The 16149-nt window shown below is 38.4% G+C and overlaps 1 protein-coding gene across 2 annotated transcripts in view; it reads right to left on the reverse strand.

Moving 5' to 3' along the window:
* The window catches only part of gpd1c (glycerol-3-phosphate dehydrogenase 1c), a 56535-nt gene extending 41645 nt beyond the window's left edge, over positions 1-14890 (reverse strand). For both annotated transcript variants that reach the window (XM_072253699.1, XM_072253700.1), the window contains exon 1: positions 14716-14890. In XM_072253699.1, coding sequence (XP_072109800.1) covers positions 14716-14759 — 44 coding nt within the window. In that variant the 5' untranslated portion in view covers positions 14760-14890. The remainder of the gene's footprint in view (positions 1-14715) is intronic.
* Between the last annotated feature and the right edge of the window lie 1259 nt (positions 14891-16149).

Genomic DNA, 16149 nt, shown 5'->3' on the forward strand with positions numbered 1-16149 from the left:
GTTGACAATCAATCGGGATAGTGGAATTGGGAGAAGGTTCTGGAGAACACTGGGTCTTTGTCGGTGGAAGCTGGAAGGGCGGGGTGGGGGAAGATGGCTGAGGATGCCGTCCCTGTTGCACAAGGTGCTTTGTGCAGCTGAATGGCTTCAAGAAGGAAGAACCAATCCTCCCATGGGGGACCCGTTTGTTCAAGATGGATTTCCAGCGACATTCAGAAAGTGGTGTGTGCTTTCACACAGACCGAGGGTCAGGCACGTGAGTGACAGACAAGTTCAAGATGAGCTCCAACTTAAGTACACATTTGACTGTTTAAGAGTAATGGCCCTTTATTTTTTTTCTTTCATTTAATAACTGTTTATTTAAAATGACATTCTTAAATATACTTCTTTATAAATTGTATGCAGTTTACGATCTGTTATTTCAATCCAGGGGCAGCAAGTCGCACAGCATTCACACGAACCGGGGTTTGGGTGCGTGAGACGTCCCAACCTCAGGGGTTTGGGGGGACCAAAGCTGTATACATCCTAGCCGTGCGAAGTTGTTGGATGCCGGCTTTTATCACTGGGGGATCCAGTGGCTGTAGATGACGGGCTAACAAGCCGGGTTTCCTGGGACGTTTGAGAAGGGGGCTAATCACGTGCACATAAACAGTTTAATTGATTGTACAAGTATTTTTGGAGTCACCAATATGGCTAAAGTTGACAGACTTCACAGAGTTATACATCATATAAACAGGACCCTCGACTCAACTCATTCAGGCTAACAATGATGTCTATCTGAGCTAGTTGTATTTTGCCTCCATTCAGCCCATATTCCTCTCCAACCTTTACATCCACGTACCTATCCAAATGCATTTTGAACCTTTTAATTGTACCCACCACTACAGCTTCCTCTGGCAGCTCATTCCATACACCCATCACCCTCTGGATGATAAAGGTGCCCCAAGTCCCTTTTAAATATTTCCCTTCAATTTAAGTCTATACTTCTAGTTTTGTACTCCTCTATCCTGAGAAAAAGAGTGTCACCATCACCCTTATCTACATCCCTCGTGATTTTATATACTTGGAATCTACAATTCAGGGAAACAAATCCCATCCTATCCACCTTCTCCTGAAAACTCAAGCCTCCAGTCGTGGTAACATCCTCATGAATCATTTCTCCATTCTTTCCAGCCTAAGGACATCTTTCCTATAGCTGGACAACAAGAATTGAGCACAATACTCACAAGTGAGGTCTTACCAACACAGCCACTAGTACGGTTGCCACAGTGGAAAGTACAAGTCTCAAACGCCTGGGAGTGCCCATCTCACACAACCTCTCATGGTCGCAGAGCACATCCTACAGTCAGGAAAGCTCACCAATGCCTCTGTTTTCTGAGGAGGCTGAAGAGAGCTGGACTATGCACATCGATACTCATGTCATTCTGCAGATGCTCAGTAAAGAGCATTCTAACAAGCTGCACCACTGCACGACACTGAAGCAGCTCCGCGACAGGCAGGAAGGCTCCACAATAGGTGGTTAAAACTGCCCAGTGCATCAGCGGCACCAGCCCTACCCGCCATCAAGGAAACAAGTATGTACATAAAGGTGCCAGTAAAGAGCCAATAACATCATAAAGCATCGCCCTGTTCATGGGCTATTTGACCTACACCCAGAGAGGAGGCAATGTAGCATCCACACCAGGACCACCAGACACAAAAACAGTTATCTCCCCAAGTTGTAAGGCTAAGCAATACCTCCAACCACTAACCAATAGACCACTCCACCACCTTATGTACAGACACTTCTGTGCCTAGTGTCACTTTATGGACATACAATCAATGTATAGAACCACCTTATGTATTTATATTAGTTGTGTTATTTTTATTATTATTGTGTTGTTCATCTATTGTGCTGCATCGGATCCGGACTAACAATTATTTTGTTCTCAACTCTCAAGTATAAAAGGACATTAAACAAACTTTAATCGTGAATCTTAAATGACATCCTCTTGTCCTTGATGCCCTGGCCACTGAAGACAAGCATGCCAAATGTCTTTTTCCAATCACTGCCTACTCGTGTTGCCACTTTTTTAGAGAATTATGTCACTAGACGTCCTTGTCTACAACACTGTCCAGGCCCCCGCCATTTACTTTGTAAGTTGTGACCTATTTTCAGTGCAAGTCCAGCTCTGGATTGCATTTATTAACCAGATAAATTTGCGCGACAATCTAATGATTTCATGGTTGACCCTATCATTTTTATTTCCAATTTGTTTTATCACTTAACTTCCATAGCTGCCCTTTCTGATGTGAACTCATGTGACATGATCATTTTAATTTACACTGCTGTTCGTGCCTTTAGATATCAATGCCATAGGTGCAACCCGCACCTTAATCATTGAGGATTATACAAACCAAAGAATGTTGTTTCCCAAATCTTGTACAAAGGCAGGGAATCATGAAGACAACTTGTAAAAGCTGCAGTCTCATGGTTATTTATTTTGGACTGCTGCTAAGTAGTTTTATGTTGTACAGAACAAACTCCAGCAGAATCATATTAGACAGCAAGACCAGGGTCCGTGCAACAATTCCCTCTGTAACATACAAACTGCAAAAATGCCTCCAAACATTTTCCTCAAGGGAAAAAAGCCACATTGACTCTATCAATAAGGCTTACTTTTTGCAACATCACCCAGTTCCTTTTGATACAAGAATACAACACCAGGTCCAGGTGGATTTCCTGGAGAGTTTTACAAGATCTTTTCCTCACTGCTTATACCTCATTTATGTTCAGTTTTTTCGGATTCATTCAAGTCGGGCAGACTCCCTCAATCTTTTTTATGAGGCTTCCATTTCGCTTATCCTTAAAAAGAATAAGGATCTAACTGAATGCTCTTCTTATAGACCAATTTCTTTACTTAATGTTGATACTAAAATCCTATCTAAAGTTTAGGCCCATAGGATTGAAAATATTTTACCATCTGTCATCTCTGATAACCAAACTGGATTTATCAAAAATCCATATTCTCACTTTAATATCCGTCAGTTACTAAATGTTATTTATTCTCCTCCTGACATGATATCGGAATGTGTGGTATCCCTAGATGCTGAGAAAGCTTTCCACAGGGTTGAATGGAATTATTTATTTAAAACTTTAGAAAAATTCAATTTTGGACCCGTTTTCATTCAATGGATTAAATTACTTTATTTAGCTCCTTCCACTAGGGTTATCACTAACTCTAATAATTCCAAACCATTTAAGCTTCAACGTGGCACTAGACAAAGCTGTCTATTGAGCCCTTTGCTTTTTGATCTGGCCTTAGAATCTTTAGCCATTGCCTTTCGAGAATGTAATGATATCACCGGTATTTTAAGGAGAGACACTTTTCACAAAGTCTCGCTGTACGCTGATGATCAGCTGCTATTTATTTCTAATGTTGGGACTTTGTTACCCCATGCGCTTTCTTTACTCTCCTGTTTTAGCCAGTTCTCAGGTTATAAATTAAACCTACATAAAGTGAGCTTTTCCCTTTCAATAATTCGATACCAACAAATTCTAACCTTCCTTTTAACATTGTAAGAAACCAATTTACCGACTTAGGTGTAACAATTACTAAAAACTATAAGCATCTATTTAAAGAAAATTTTCTTACCCTATTGAATCACATAAAAGGATACTATCAAATTGGTCGCCTCTTTTGTTATTGCTGATTGGCTGAATTAACTCTATTAAAATGAATATATTACCTACATTTATATATCTTTTTCAGGCATTGCCTGTTTTTATTTCTAAATCTTCCTTTGATTCTCTTGACTCTATTATATCTTCTTATATATGGAAGAATAAGCATTCTAGATTAAATAAAATTCATCTTCAGAAAGATAAGAAGAATGGAGGATTAGCCTTACCAAACTTTAGATTTTATTATTGGGCAGTTAATATAAGAAATCTTACATTTTGGTTATATTACATTAATCGTGAGATTGTCCGATGTGGGTTTTTTTTTAAAGAAGCTAACTCTGTCAATAAATTTTCTATTATTTCTCTTCTTGGATCCTCACTTCCTTTGTCTCTGAGTAAGTTAACTGATAATCTGGTAGTTAAACACACTAGGAGAATTCTGATACAATTCCGAAAATACTTTGGCTTATTGAGATTTTCTTTTTTGAGTCCCATTTTTTCTAATTTTTTTTTAAACCCTCTATGATTGATGTGACTTTTAAAGAATTGGATAGATTAGGTATTAAATGCTTTCAGGACTTGTTTGTAGAGGGAAGTCTTTTTTCATTTGAACAACTGTCAACTAAATATAGTTAACCCAAAACTCATTTTTTTCGATCCCTACAAATAAGAGATTTTTTACAGTCTCAAATAAGTACATTTCCTAAAAGTCCTGATAAGAATCTACTAGATATAATTTTTAATTTGAACCCTTTTTATAATGGATCTATATCTAACATTTATAATATGTTGTTGGGAATGAGAAGTGTTCCTTTAAATAAAATTTAAAATCTTTGGGAACAAGATTTACAGACTTCAATTTCTGAGGAAACTTGGAATCAAATTTTTAAATTGGTTAACACTTCATCGTTATGGGCCCACCACTCTCTCCTACAATCTAAAGTGGTCTATAGGGTCCATATGACTAAGGATATGTTGTCTCGTTTTTATTTAGCTATATCTCCATATTGTGATAAATGTAATAATGGAGAAGCTTCACTCATTCATATGTTTTGGACATGCCTGAGTCTTGGAAAATATTGGAAAGAAGTATTTCAAACTTTCTCGATACTTTTCAAAGTAAACTTTAAGCCTAATCCTTTGACCGCTATATTTGGTATTGCTGGAGGAAAGGATATTATTTTGGAGTCATTTGACTTGCACATTTTGTCTTTTATTTCTCTTATGGCCAGAAGGACGCTGTTGCTTAAATGGAAAGATGCAGCCCCTCCTATTCACGCTCAATAGTTACATGATGTGATGTCATGTTTAAATTTAGAGAAGATTCAATGTTCAATCTCTGAATCTAGCCAAGACTTTCAAACATTGTGGGGACCTTTTTTGAATTATTTTCAAAACCTTTGATTTGCTGTCAAAGCACAGATGATGACTAATAATATTTTTTTCCTTTTTTTCTTTACTAATCAGCTTTGGTCTTGGTAGTGGGTTAGATTTTTTTTAATATAATTAAAATGTTTACATTTCAATGTTACGAATTAAATAATTTGTATAAGTATCTGTATGATAAGGAGTCTTTATATGCGATTAGTATAATGTATCGATATATTTTTTTCTTGTACTCTGTATTCTTATATGTAAAATTAATAATAAACATATTGGAAAGAAGAATACAACACAACTTGAAATTATTAACCATTGTAAGGCTGTTGGAGAATTTGTGGAATCAAAAATCAAGAGTGCTGTGGAAATTAATATTTTTTGTAAACCAGTTACAGTTAAGGTGTGATATATAGTGCACTGTAAATTAATGGTACACTTATAAGTGAGTCACAGTATCTTACTATGTTCTATGATTTATGAGATCTGGTCAATACTTCCTCTATTTGAGCTAAACATTCCCTAATTCAATTTAAAGTTGTTCATAGAGCACATATGTCCAAAGATAAATTAGCTCGCTTTTATTCTCATATTAATCCTTTTTGTGATAGATGTCCGTGGCAGATAGCCTCTTTAACTCATATGTTTTGGTCTTGTCCTACTCTGGAAACTTTTTGGAGAGACATTTTTAATATTATCTCCAAGGTATTGAATATAGATATCTCTCCTCACCCTATTACTGCTATCTTTGGACTATCTAAAATTTCCAGTAATCTTTCTCCTTCAGCCCGTAGAATGATTGCATTTCTTACTTTAATGGCGAAAAGATGTATCTTACAACATTGGAAGCTTAATGCTCCAACTACCTTTTTTTGGTTTTCTCAGACGATATTATGCCTGAATTTGGAGAAAATTAGAAGCAATCTTTATGATTCCTCACTTAAATTTGAACAGACCTGGAGATCTTTTATTCAATATTTTCATTTAACGTAATTTTTTTTTCTCCTCTTTTTTTGCTCCATATTTATATACCCTTCTTGTTTTTTTTTTACTGTTTTTAATGGAGGTCGGGATTGAGGACGTGGTTTTAAGTTTTTTTTTTAACTCTGCTTGGTTCCAAGTTAGCCCATTGCTTTGCTCTGCTTTTAGTTAGTTGCACGGTGGGTTTTTTTTGGGTTTTTTTTTTCCCTTTTCTCTATTGGTATATATATATAAAAATTAGTATACTATTATGTTACCTTAGTATGTTATGTTTAAATTACATTGTTTGTATCTTTTTTTTGTATTAATATCTCCTGTAATTTTATTATATTCTAACAGTGTATTAGTGCTTATATGGCTTACTTTTTTGTATACTTATTCAATAAAAAGATTTAAAAAGAAAGAAAGAAAGAAAGAGATCTGCAGGAGTGATTTTCATTACTGAGTAATAGCTGGGGTCAGGCTCTGTATTGCCAAACTGGAGAGGTTAATAACCATTAGGAAATATGAGGAGTGGCATTAGGAAGGTAGGCTGCAAACCCCAGAGTCTTGATAGGTTAAGTGTAACAGAGTACATAAAGCAGCTTCTCACATCAGCTCCAGTGTAATCAGAGCTCCGGTCCTCCCTCCATGGACTGTGTCGACATTTCTTGCTGCTTGGGTAAAGCAGCTAACATAATTAAAAACTCCACCCACCCCAGACATTCTCATTAATCCCCCTTCCCATCAAGCAGAAGATATAAAAGCTTGTATCACCAAGTTCAAGAACAGCTTCTGTCTCGCTGTTACAAATCTGTTGAACAGTCTCCTAGTATAAGATGGACTTTTGACCTCACATACTACCTCACTATGGATTACACTTTACTGCTTGCCTACACTGCATTTTCTCTGTTACTGTAATACTATGCTGTTGTGATCTGTATGCACGGCACGCAAAACAGATTTACCACTATATCTTGGTACATATGATAATAAAAAATCAATTTTACAAACTAATATGCTACACTTACAGATTTTGTAACACATTCTGGATGCATTACTGGAAACAAAACAACTTTGCCAGATTTAAGAGGAAAGTGAGCTGTAAGATTCTGTTAGTTATAATGCACAAACACTTAAAATATTAATTTAACATTCAGCAATTCATTTTAACTATTAAATTATTTCAGTACAATTCTGCAGTAGCTGCTGAGTTATTTTTATTATAATATTGCAAACACATGCGACTATTCTTCCTAAAGAGCCGCTTTTGCTTAGGATTACCGAATATTCCAAGTGACCAGAAAGTACAAAAAAGTTAATTTACATTAAGTTGATGGTAAACTTGTTCAAAAGAGGGTCAGTTATCAAACTGCAGTTATACACTTGGCTATGTTTCAAATAGAAAATTAAAGTTTGGCATTGTATAAAACAAAATCAATTAATACGTGTGCAGTGGTCAAAAGGAATAATTCCAGTATCAGAAATATTCAACCAGAGAAGAGTAACTTGGAAGTTTCTAAATGAAGGCTGTTCTCAGATAAATAACATTAAGCCCTTTGTTCTTTAGATTTTAGCAGCCGGCTCCTGAAAATACAAAGACAGTTGTTTTGCAAAATCAGCTAAACTGCATATGCTGCCATGAACCAATTCAAATGGAAAGCCTACAACATCAGAACTTACTTTAAAATTTTTGGAGTTGAAGAATACCTCAAAAAATTAACAAGTGCTAATTGGTTGTATGATTATTACAACTGCAAATAAAACATCATGAAAAGTACTTTTAAATCTGTCAATCTAAACATACCTTCAAAATTACTTTTTACAAAATTTAATGGAATTTTTGCTAATTTTTAATAGGGCAAGGTTGTCAATTTTAGAATATTAAAACAATTAAATTCAAAATCCCTTAAAGCTTTAATATTAGTTCATGTAGCAGGAAGAAGCAAGTTCATTATATTTCCTTATTATTCCCTGAAGGTTGAAAAATGACAGCAATTAGTCAAAAATTATACAGTCATATCATTCAATGCTTGGAGTCTACACTGACTTTCTGCCAGAACAATCCACTCTTTTCTTGTTGAGATTGGTAATTAATAGATCCCCAGGCAGCAACCAACTGCAAGAGAGGGTCTGCCACTGTTTAAATGCTCATTTTTAAATGTAACTCAGATAATTGCAGCAATTTGACCTGCACTGAAGATAATATGTTATAAATTCTGCAAACCTTTGCCTCATTTACATTAAATTTCAGTCGTCTTCATCTACAGTACTGTGCATCTACAGTAAGCGAGTCTTAGGCTCACGAAAGGAAAATCTGTAACAAAGATGCTTTCAAAAATAATGAAAAGTTTCTAAATACTGTATCAAAAAAGTTACTATAAAGGGCAGTAAACAGTAAAAATCTAAATCAAATCGATATTTGGCGCGACCACCCTTTGCTTTTAAAACTGCATCAAATTTCTTAGACTGTCATGCAGTTTTAAAAGAGAATCGGCTGGCAGGTTGTTCCAAGCATCTTTGAGAACTGGCCAGAGTTCTTCTGCAGACTCTGGCTGTCTCACTTGCTTCTGTCTCTCCAGGTAATCCCAGACAGCCTCAAAGAATTTGAGATCAGGGCTCTGTAGAGGTCATGCCATCTGTTGCAGAACTCCTTGTTCTTCATTGTGCTGAAAATAGTTCTTTATTACCTCGGCTGTATGTTTGGGGTCATTGTCACTGCAGAATGAAGTTGAGACTAATCGGATGCCTTCCTGTTGGTATTTCATGATTATGAGTATCTGCACCTACTTGTCAGCATTGAGGATTCCATTAATTCTGACCAGATCACTAACTCTATTTGTAGAAATGCAGCTCCAAACCTGCAAGGAACCTCCGCCGTGCTTCACTGGTGGCTGCACTCATCCATGTGGTGCTCTCCCACTCGTCTACCGACAAGCCACAAAGCCCACTTGAGTCAAAAATATGAAATTTTGACTTGTCAATCCAGAGCACTTGTTGCTATTGTTCGACACCTCAGTCCTTGTGTTTCTGTGTGTAGCTGAGGCTCTTGGTTTTGTTTCCACTTCAGATTAATGGCTTTTTGGCAGCAACTATTCCATGAAGACCACTTCAGGCAAGACTTCTCCAGATTGTACAGCAGTGCACTTGGGTTCCAGTGGTTTCTGTGAGTTCAGAGCTGATAACAGCGCTGGACTTCTAATTTAGAAGGAACCTCAGTTTGATGTATCTCTTGTCTGCTGCATTCAGTTTCTGCGGCCAACCAGTGTGCTTCTTCAAAAGAGCTTGGTAAGCACATCTTGAAACTGCTATCTACCATGAAATTTCTGCTTTGGGAGGGACCTTGTTGATGGAGGATGACCACCTTGTGTCTTGTTGCTATGTTCACTCTTGCCATGGTATATGAATTGATTATTTGAAAATGTGTTAAATCTGCCACACCTTCACCTTTTGGTTTGGTTGTCCTTTGCCCCAGTTTGATTCCTACTCCACACATTCTTGCTTCAGTTAATCAGTTCTGATTCAGCTCATTGATTATTAGCATCCTGTTTGTTATCTTTGTTTAATCATACACTGGGCTACATACCTACAAAGTAATCAAGCTTTTATTTGAAAAGTGGTCCATTACTTCATATGTTACTTTCTTTAACGGAATATTCTCTGTATCATTTAATTCTTTTGGAAAATGGATGTTTGGAGATCTAAAATTTGCTCTTTTCTACTGACACACTAATGCAGAAGACAAAAAAAAAATTTAAAACAAAATTCATACTAAAAAAATCTAAGGTGACTAAGCACAGTAGTATACTTGCAAATAAAATGTCCCCAGAACAGCCTGAAGCCCTGCAGGTCTACCTCGTCTAGTCATAAGTTATGGCCCTCGATTAAACAGCTGACAAGAACCTCTCCGTCCTCAATGACGTGAGTGCTCAAAATGTAGGCAGCCAAAAGGCAAGAAACAAAAATTCACAATCACAATCTTGGCTTCCTCCTGAAAATCCACATATCACAGATGCCACTCTCTAGCCAATTTGATTTTCACCAAAGGATGGCTGAGGGTGCTGATACAGCAAATGTTATGGAACCAGCTAACATGCCAGGTGTAGGTAGAACAGCCCGCGCTCCAAGAACATGCTGTGCCTCTAATCAAGCTTTTTTTTGGGTATTTACAATAATGTTCAATGTGGAAAACTTTTCTTCAAGAACAAGGCAAATCAAATCCAGTTGATTACCACCCAGTCTTCAGCAAAGTGATAGAAGGTGGCATCAACTGCACAAATAGATGACACCTCCTCATTAATAAGCTACTTGCTTCTTTATGCTTAGTTTGGATTTTCATCAGACCACTTTGTTCCAGACCGGATCACAGTTTTGTTCTAAACATGGTCAAATAGTTGAATTCCTCAAAATTTGAAGTAAATTTAACCTCAAAGTATGGAGATATCACCACATACTATCCTGAGATTCAATTTTTTGCAGGCATTCACAGTAGAACAAAGAAATACAATAGAATTGATAAACAACTACCCCTAGTCTGAGACCTAGGTGTCGATACCTCCTTATGGAACTGAATCCTCGATTTTCTCACTTGCAGATCCCAGTTAGTTCATATTGGCAATACCGCCTCCTCACAATCACCATCAGCACCACAAGGCTATGTGCTTCGCCCCCTGCTCTACTGATCTTATACGTGACTGTGAGGCGAAGTACAGCTCCAATAACATAGTTAAGTTTGATAATAACACCACTGTTGTTGACCAAATCAAAGGCTTGATATCAAAAAAGTATTTAAACTTAAGAGCATATGTTCAAATGATATAGGAGCAGAATTAAGCCATTTGGCCTATCAATTATGGCTGACTTTTTAAAGCCCATTCCCCCACTTTCTCATTGTAACAGTTAGCCCCCCCACCAATCAAAAACCTGGAATACATCGAATAACGGTTTCCAGTTTTAAAGGGATCTTCCTATGTTCTGAGGCTGTGCCCTTGAATCCTGGACTCTCCTGTTCTCTCCATATTCACTCTATCTGAGAGTTTCAGTATCCAGTAGTTTCCAATAAGATTTCCGCAACCCCCCCCCCCCACATCCTTCTGAACTCCACTGCGGACAGACCCAGAGACACCAAATACTCCAAGTTGTGCTTCTCATCTTTTTTTTCCAGTCCTTGTGAAGGACCTCAGCCAGAAACATCAACTGTTTACTCTTTTCCATAGATGCTGCTTGGCCTACTGAGTTCCTCCAGCATTTTGTGTGTTGCTTTGGATTTCCAACATCTACAGATTTTCTCTTGTTTGAAGAAGAGAGAGAGGACAGTGGACCACGGAATAATAGGAACCAGATGGGAAACCAGGGAAAGATGCAGGTGATGGACAGGTTATGCAGGAAGGGGAGGGAAAGAGATGGGGTAAAGGGGCCAGAAGGATAAAACAAAAAGATGTGTGGAAAAGACAGAGAAGAGAGGTTACCAGAAGTTAGATGAAGTACAAGATGTTGACCTTCCAATCTGTGTCTGGCATCAGTGTGGCAGTAAAGGAGGCTGTGGACAGACATGTCAGTGTGGGAATGGAAACTGGAATTAAAATGGCTGGCTCCCAAATCAGCGTGGATAACTTCACTCACCTCAACGCTAAACTTACTTCACAACCTATGGATTTACTCTACAACTCATGTTCTCAATATTATTTATTAATTTATTTTGCAGAGTTTGTGTTCTTTTGCACATGGTTATTTATCAGTCTTTGTGTGTAGTTTTCCACTGATTCTACCGTATTTCTTTGCATTACTGTGAATGCCTGCAAGGAAACGAAATTTCGAAGTGTATATGGTGACATATACATGCTTTGATAATAAACTTCCTATGAAATTTGAAATGGAAGATCTTGACTGTTAGAGCAGGTGGAGCAAAGGCATTCAATGAAGCCATCCCCCAATCTGCACCGGGCCTCACCGATGTAGAGGAGGTCACACTAGAAACATTGATGGATTCACATGTGAAGTTCCAGCGCTCCTTCAGCATTTCAAGTGTGTTACTCCGACATATGCTTTTGGCTCACAACCATCCATGTTACTCTGCCCAACACGGTGAAGTGTATGAATGGTAACTCTCTACAGACACTGTGAAAGAATACAACCAAAGGATGTCCTCAACACACACAAAATCAGCAGGCCGGGCTGCATCTATGGAAAAAGAGTACAGTTGACATTTCAGGCAGACACCCTTCGGTCCTCAAACCAGATTAGAAAGTTTCAATTCCTCATGTAAGGAAGCAAACATATAAATCACTATATTCCATTTTACAGCAATGGTATTTGTAATGAACTACTCTGCTGCTACAAAAACCTACTTTTTGGGGCATTTATATTTTGTGTATTATGTTCATGACGATAAATTTGAACTTGCTATTCTAAGTAATATGTATACAAAATTAAATAAAGTGTGCATATAGTCTGACCAAAGATATTTGGTGGAGTGTTTTAATAATTATCAAACTTGGTTTACACAAATTTACCATTTCCTCAAGGTGATGCTTAGCTGCATGTAACTGAAGTAAATCAAAACAGAGATCAAGCAGAAAGATTTATAGAGAATAAGAATGTTATTTCAGTTTTTAGGTTATATAATGAGCTAAGAGACAGTTGAGCTTCAATTATTGACAGAAAATGTAACCAGCTAAGGTTATCGTTAAAAACCTGTAATTTGGCTCATCACACTTGAGTGTTGTAAATAACTGCCTGATTCTCTCCACCGCTGACGTGGCATTGGGCATTGAAAAATAATTCAATAAGCTCCCCAAATAATAAATCCCAAGTCTGTTAGCCTGTTCATTAAACATCTACATTTCATGAGGCAGGGTGCTGCCGAGCTACTTTCACTGTTTACTCATTACACCCATGTTACACTAGCAATGGTTTAACCACTGTCTGCACAAGAAACTGCTGATGCTGTCCATTTCCATCCGTAAATGCTACGTGGCCCACTGAGTTTCTCTAGCCTTTAGTCTATTGGTGTTTTACCCCTCTTTGCCAAAATTTCACATTTCAATTTCCCTTTGGGGAAAAGATCAAGCTATTACTATTAGAAATAGATAGAGACAAAGTTGTTTTTATATAATATATTCTTGATCAGTTTCTAAAATTCTGGCATTTGGGATTAGTTGCCAGTTTATTTTTCTACTGTACTGCTAAACCTGTCCATCTCCTTTTCTCAATGGTTGAATCAGAAGATAGCTGAGATATACAACAAAAATCACCAGGGCAATTAGTGTGAAAGGCACAAGGAGTGTGGATGTCATAATTCAATACAAATCCAGTCCCAAACCAAGAGCTCCAAACCTGATAAAACAGATGCAAGTCAGATAATGCAATGAAATCATTCCTGCAACTTAGAGACTGTTGACAATACTGACGATATTGGGATAGTGATTCGACGAACTCACAGAAGCACAACGAAATGCAGGTTCACACCCATAATTCATAATAATCGAGTTGTTTGACTTGACATTTTCTAAGTTAGAATAAATAAAGTACAACTTTGGGTAGCTATATCAACACTGTATGCATGGCTGTAAATTGGCTTAGACCCTTCATGTAGTAGAATTGATTGTGGCCTTCAGGACAGGGAAGCGGAGGGAACACACACCAGTCCTCGTGGGATCAGAAGTGGAAAGGGTGAGCAGTTTCATGTTCCTGAGTGTCAAAATCTCTGGGGATCTATCCTGGGCCCAACACATTGGTCCATTACACAGAAGGCACCACAGAGGCTATATTGCACATATCTAAAGTTTGAGGAGAAATGGTATGTCAGCAAAGACACTCATAAATTTCTACAGATGTGCCATGAAGAGGATTCTAACTGGTTACTTCACTGTCTGGTACGGAGGGGGCCGCTGGACAGGATCAGAAAAAGCTGCAGAAAGTTGTAAACTGCTAGCTTCATCACAGGCACCAGCCCACACAGCATCCAGTGGCAATGCCTCAAAAAGGTGACATCCTTCATTAAGGGCCCCCATCACCCAGGATATGCCCTCTTCTCATTACTACCAGAGGAGGTGGTGGTACAGGAGCCTGAACACACACTCAGTGTTTCTGGAACAGCTTCTTCCCCTCCACCATCAGATTTCTGAATGGACAATGATCCCACAAACACTATCTCTGTATTTTTCACTCTATTTACACTACTATTTAACTCAAATTTCTTTTTACATATAATTTTAATTTATAGTTTTTACTAATGTATTGCAATATACTGCTGCTGCAAAACAATAAATTTCACAAAATATGCCAATGATATCAAACCTGATTCTAATTCTAATAATGTTGCCCACTGATTAAGATAATCCCGACATGATGGCTGAAGGCTTCATTTCACTTTCTGCTAATATTACACCGAGGGAAAGGTTGACCCTGCACTTTAAATGTCAAAATGTCACTTCAAAGTTGGCCAAGTACATTAAAATATATTATCCCCATGTAAGGCATGCAATGGGGAAACTCGTTGTTAGAATTTTCGGTACAGTTAAATGACCCCATTCCAAGAGAAGATAAATTCACATACTGTCAAAATAAAATCCGACAGTCGATCATAGACAAAAAGCAACCATCCCTAAACTGAACGCAAACGATACGATGTCTGCCTATCTCCCTTCTCCAACAGTGACTTACATTACCGGTAAAACCGTAGCTCACGGTAACGACCCCGTCACCTGACTCACCAGTTTCCAGAGCCAATAATACACACTTTCAGGGGTGCAGCCATTTGCGCCGGAGCAGCCCACACCTTGTCTCACGGCAGCCGGAGTGAAACTGCTGGGCGTCAGCAGAATACGGCGGTAGATAGCATTGAGCATGCGGTAATCCCTCCGCCCCTCGCCCCTCGCCCGAGGTCAGCTGACGACGCTCCTCCCTCTGCGGCTCTGACCGCGGCTGCTCGGCCGCGAGTGGCGAGGACCGGGGCCTCTCCGTGTGTGGCAGGTGCTGAGAGCGGTTTGGCGCTCTGTGCGCTACCTGCTGTCGTATATTTGCTCCACGGCATATTTCATTCCATTACGTTCAGATGGAATGGTGCAGGTGCAGCTCTGTACCTCACCGAGTATAATCCACCTCGTTTTCCACCCAAGCCCCCTTTTTAGGTTCTTTTTCTAGTGGGATAGGGGAGAAGGGTTGTTTTAAAGTATATTTCTCGGAAATAACATTTTCCGTTGTTTTCCTTAACCACGACGGGTAACCAGCTCCTGTACTTGATTGTGGAAGGCCTCGAGTGTACCAGTGGACTCTTTGTATATTATATTTTTGCACTATTTTTAATATCTTTCTTTCTCTCTCTCTCTCTCTCTCTCTCTCTCTCTATATATATATATATATATATTCGATTTTTTATATATATGCGTGTGTGTATATATATATATATATATATTCATTTTTTCTTCCTGAATTTATCATGTATTGCATTGTACTGCTGCTGCTAAGTTGACAAATTTCATGACACAGCCTGGTGATAACCCGATTTTGATTCACTCTCCTGGGACGCCAGGTACCAGCAAAACCTTGGGAAAAGGGCAGGCAATCAGAAAGGACCAAAGCCTCTGATTGGTCAGCAGCTTGTTGCCTGGACCTATTGGAGTTGCCAGAAGCAATCTGATGAGATCCCACAACCTGCCCTCCCCTCCTCCTCTACAACAGGTTGTTTAAAGATCATCCACATGGGATCAAATACTCAAACCAGGGCTGTGATTTCTGACATTTGAAATATATGCTTCATAACACGCTTGTCTAAGCCTCAGGAAGTCCAAAGTAAATGTTATTATCGAACTACATATACGTCACCATGTACAACCCTGAGATTCAGAACAGGGAACATGGGAATGGGAACATAGTTAATACTCTGTGACACTTTCCATCTTGTATTCCTAACATAAGGGGGAAAGTTTCCATACATAAATATTATCACTGGAGAATACTTGAACAACACAAGGCAAAACTGGACAAACCTGTGAAACGGGAGATATGTAGGAGAGTGTGGAATGCTCGAGGAACCTTTTCAAAATGCTGCTCTCGTAGATTATGATAAGTAATTCTGAGCAAGCAAGGGCCATTCTGGTAGGGAATTCTCCACAATTTAGTCTTCACCTCCATAATAAAGGGGCTTC

Source organism: Mobula birostris, chromosome 3 (assembly GCF_030028105.1).
Source record: "Mobula birostris isolate sMobBir1 chromosome 3, sMobBir1.hap1, whole genome shotgun sequence".
Classification (NCBI taxonomy): domain Eukaryota; kingdom Metazoa; phylum Chordata; class Chondrichthyes; order Myliobatiformes; family Myliobatidae; genus Mobula; species Mobula birostris.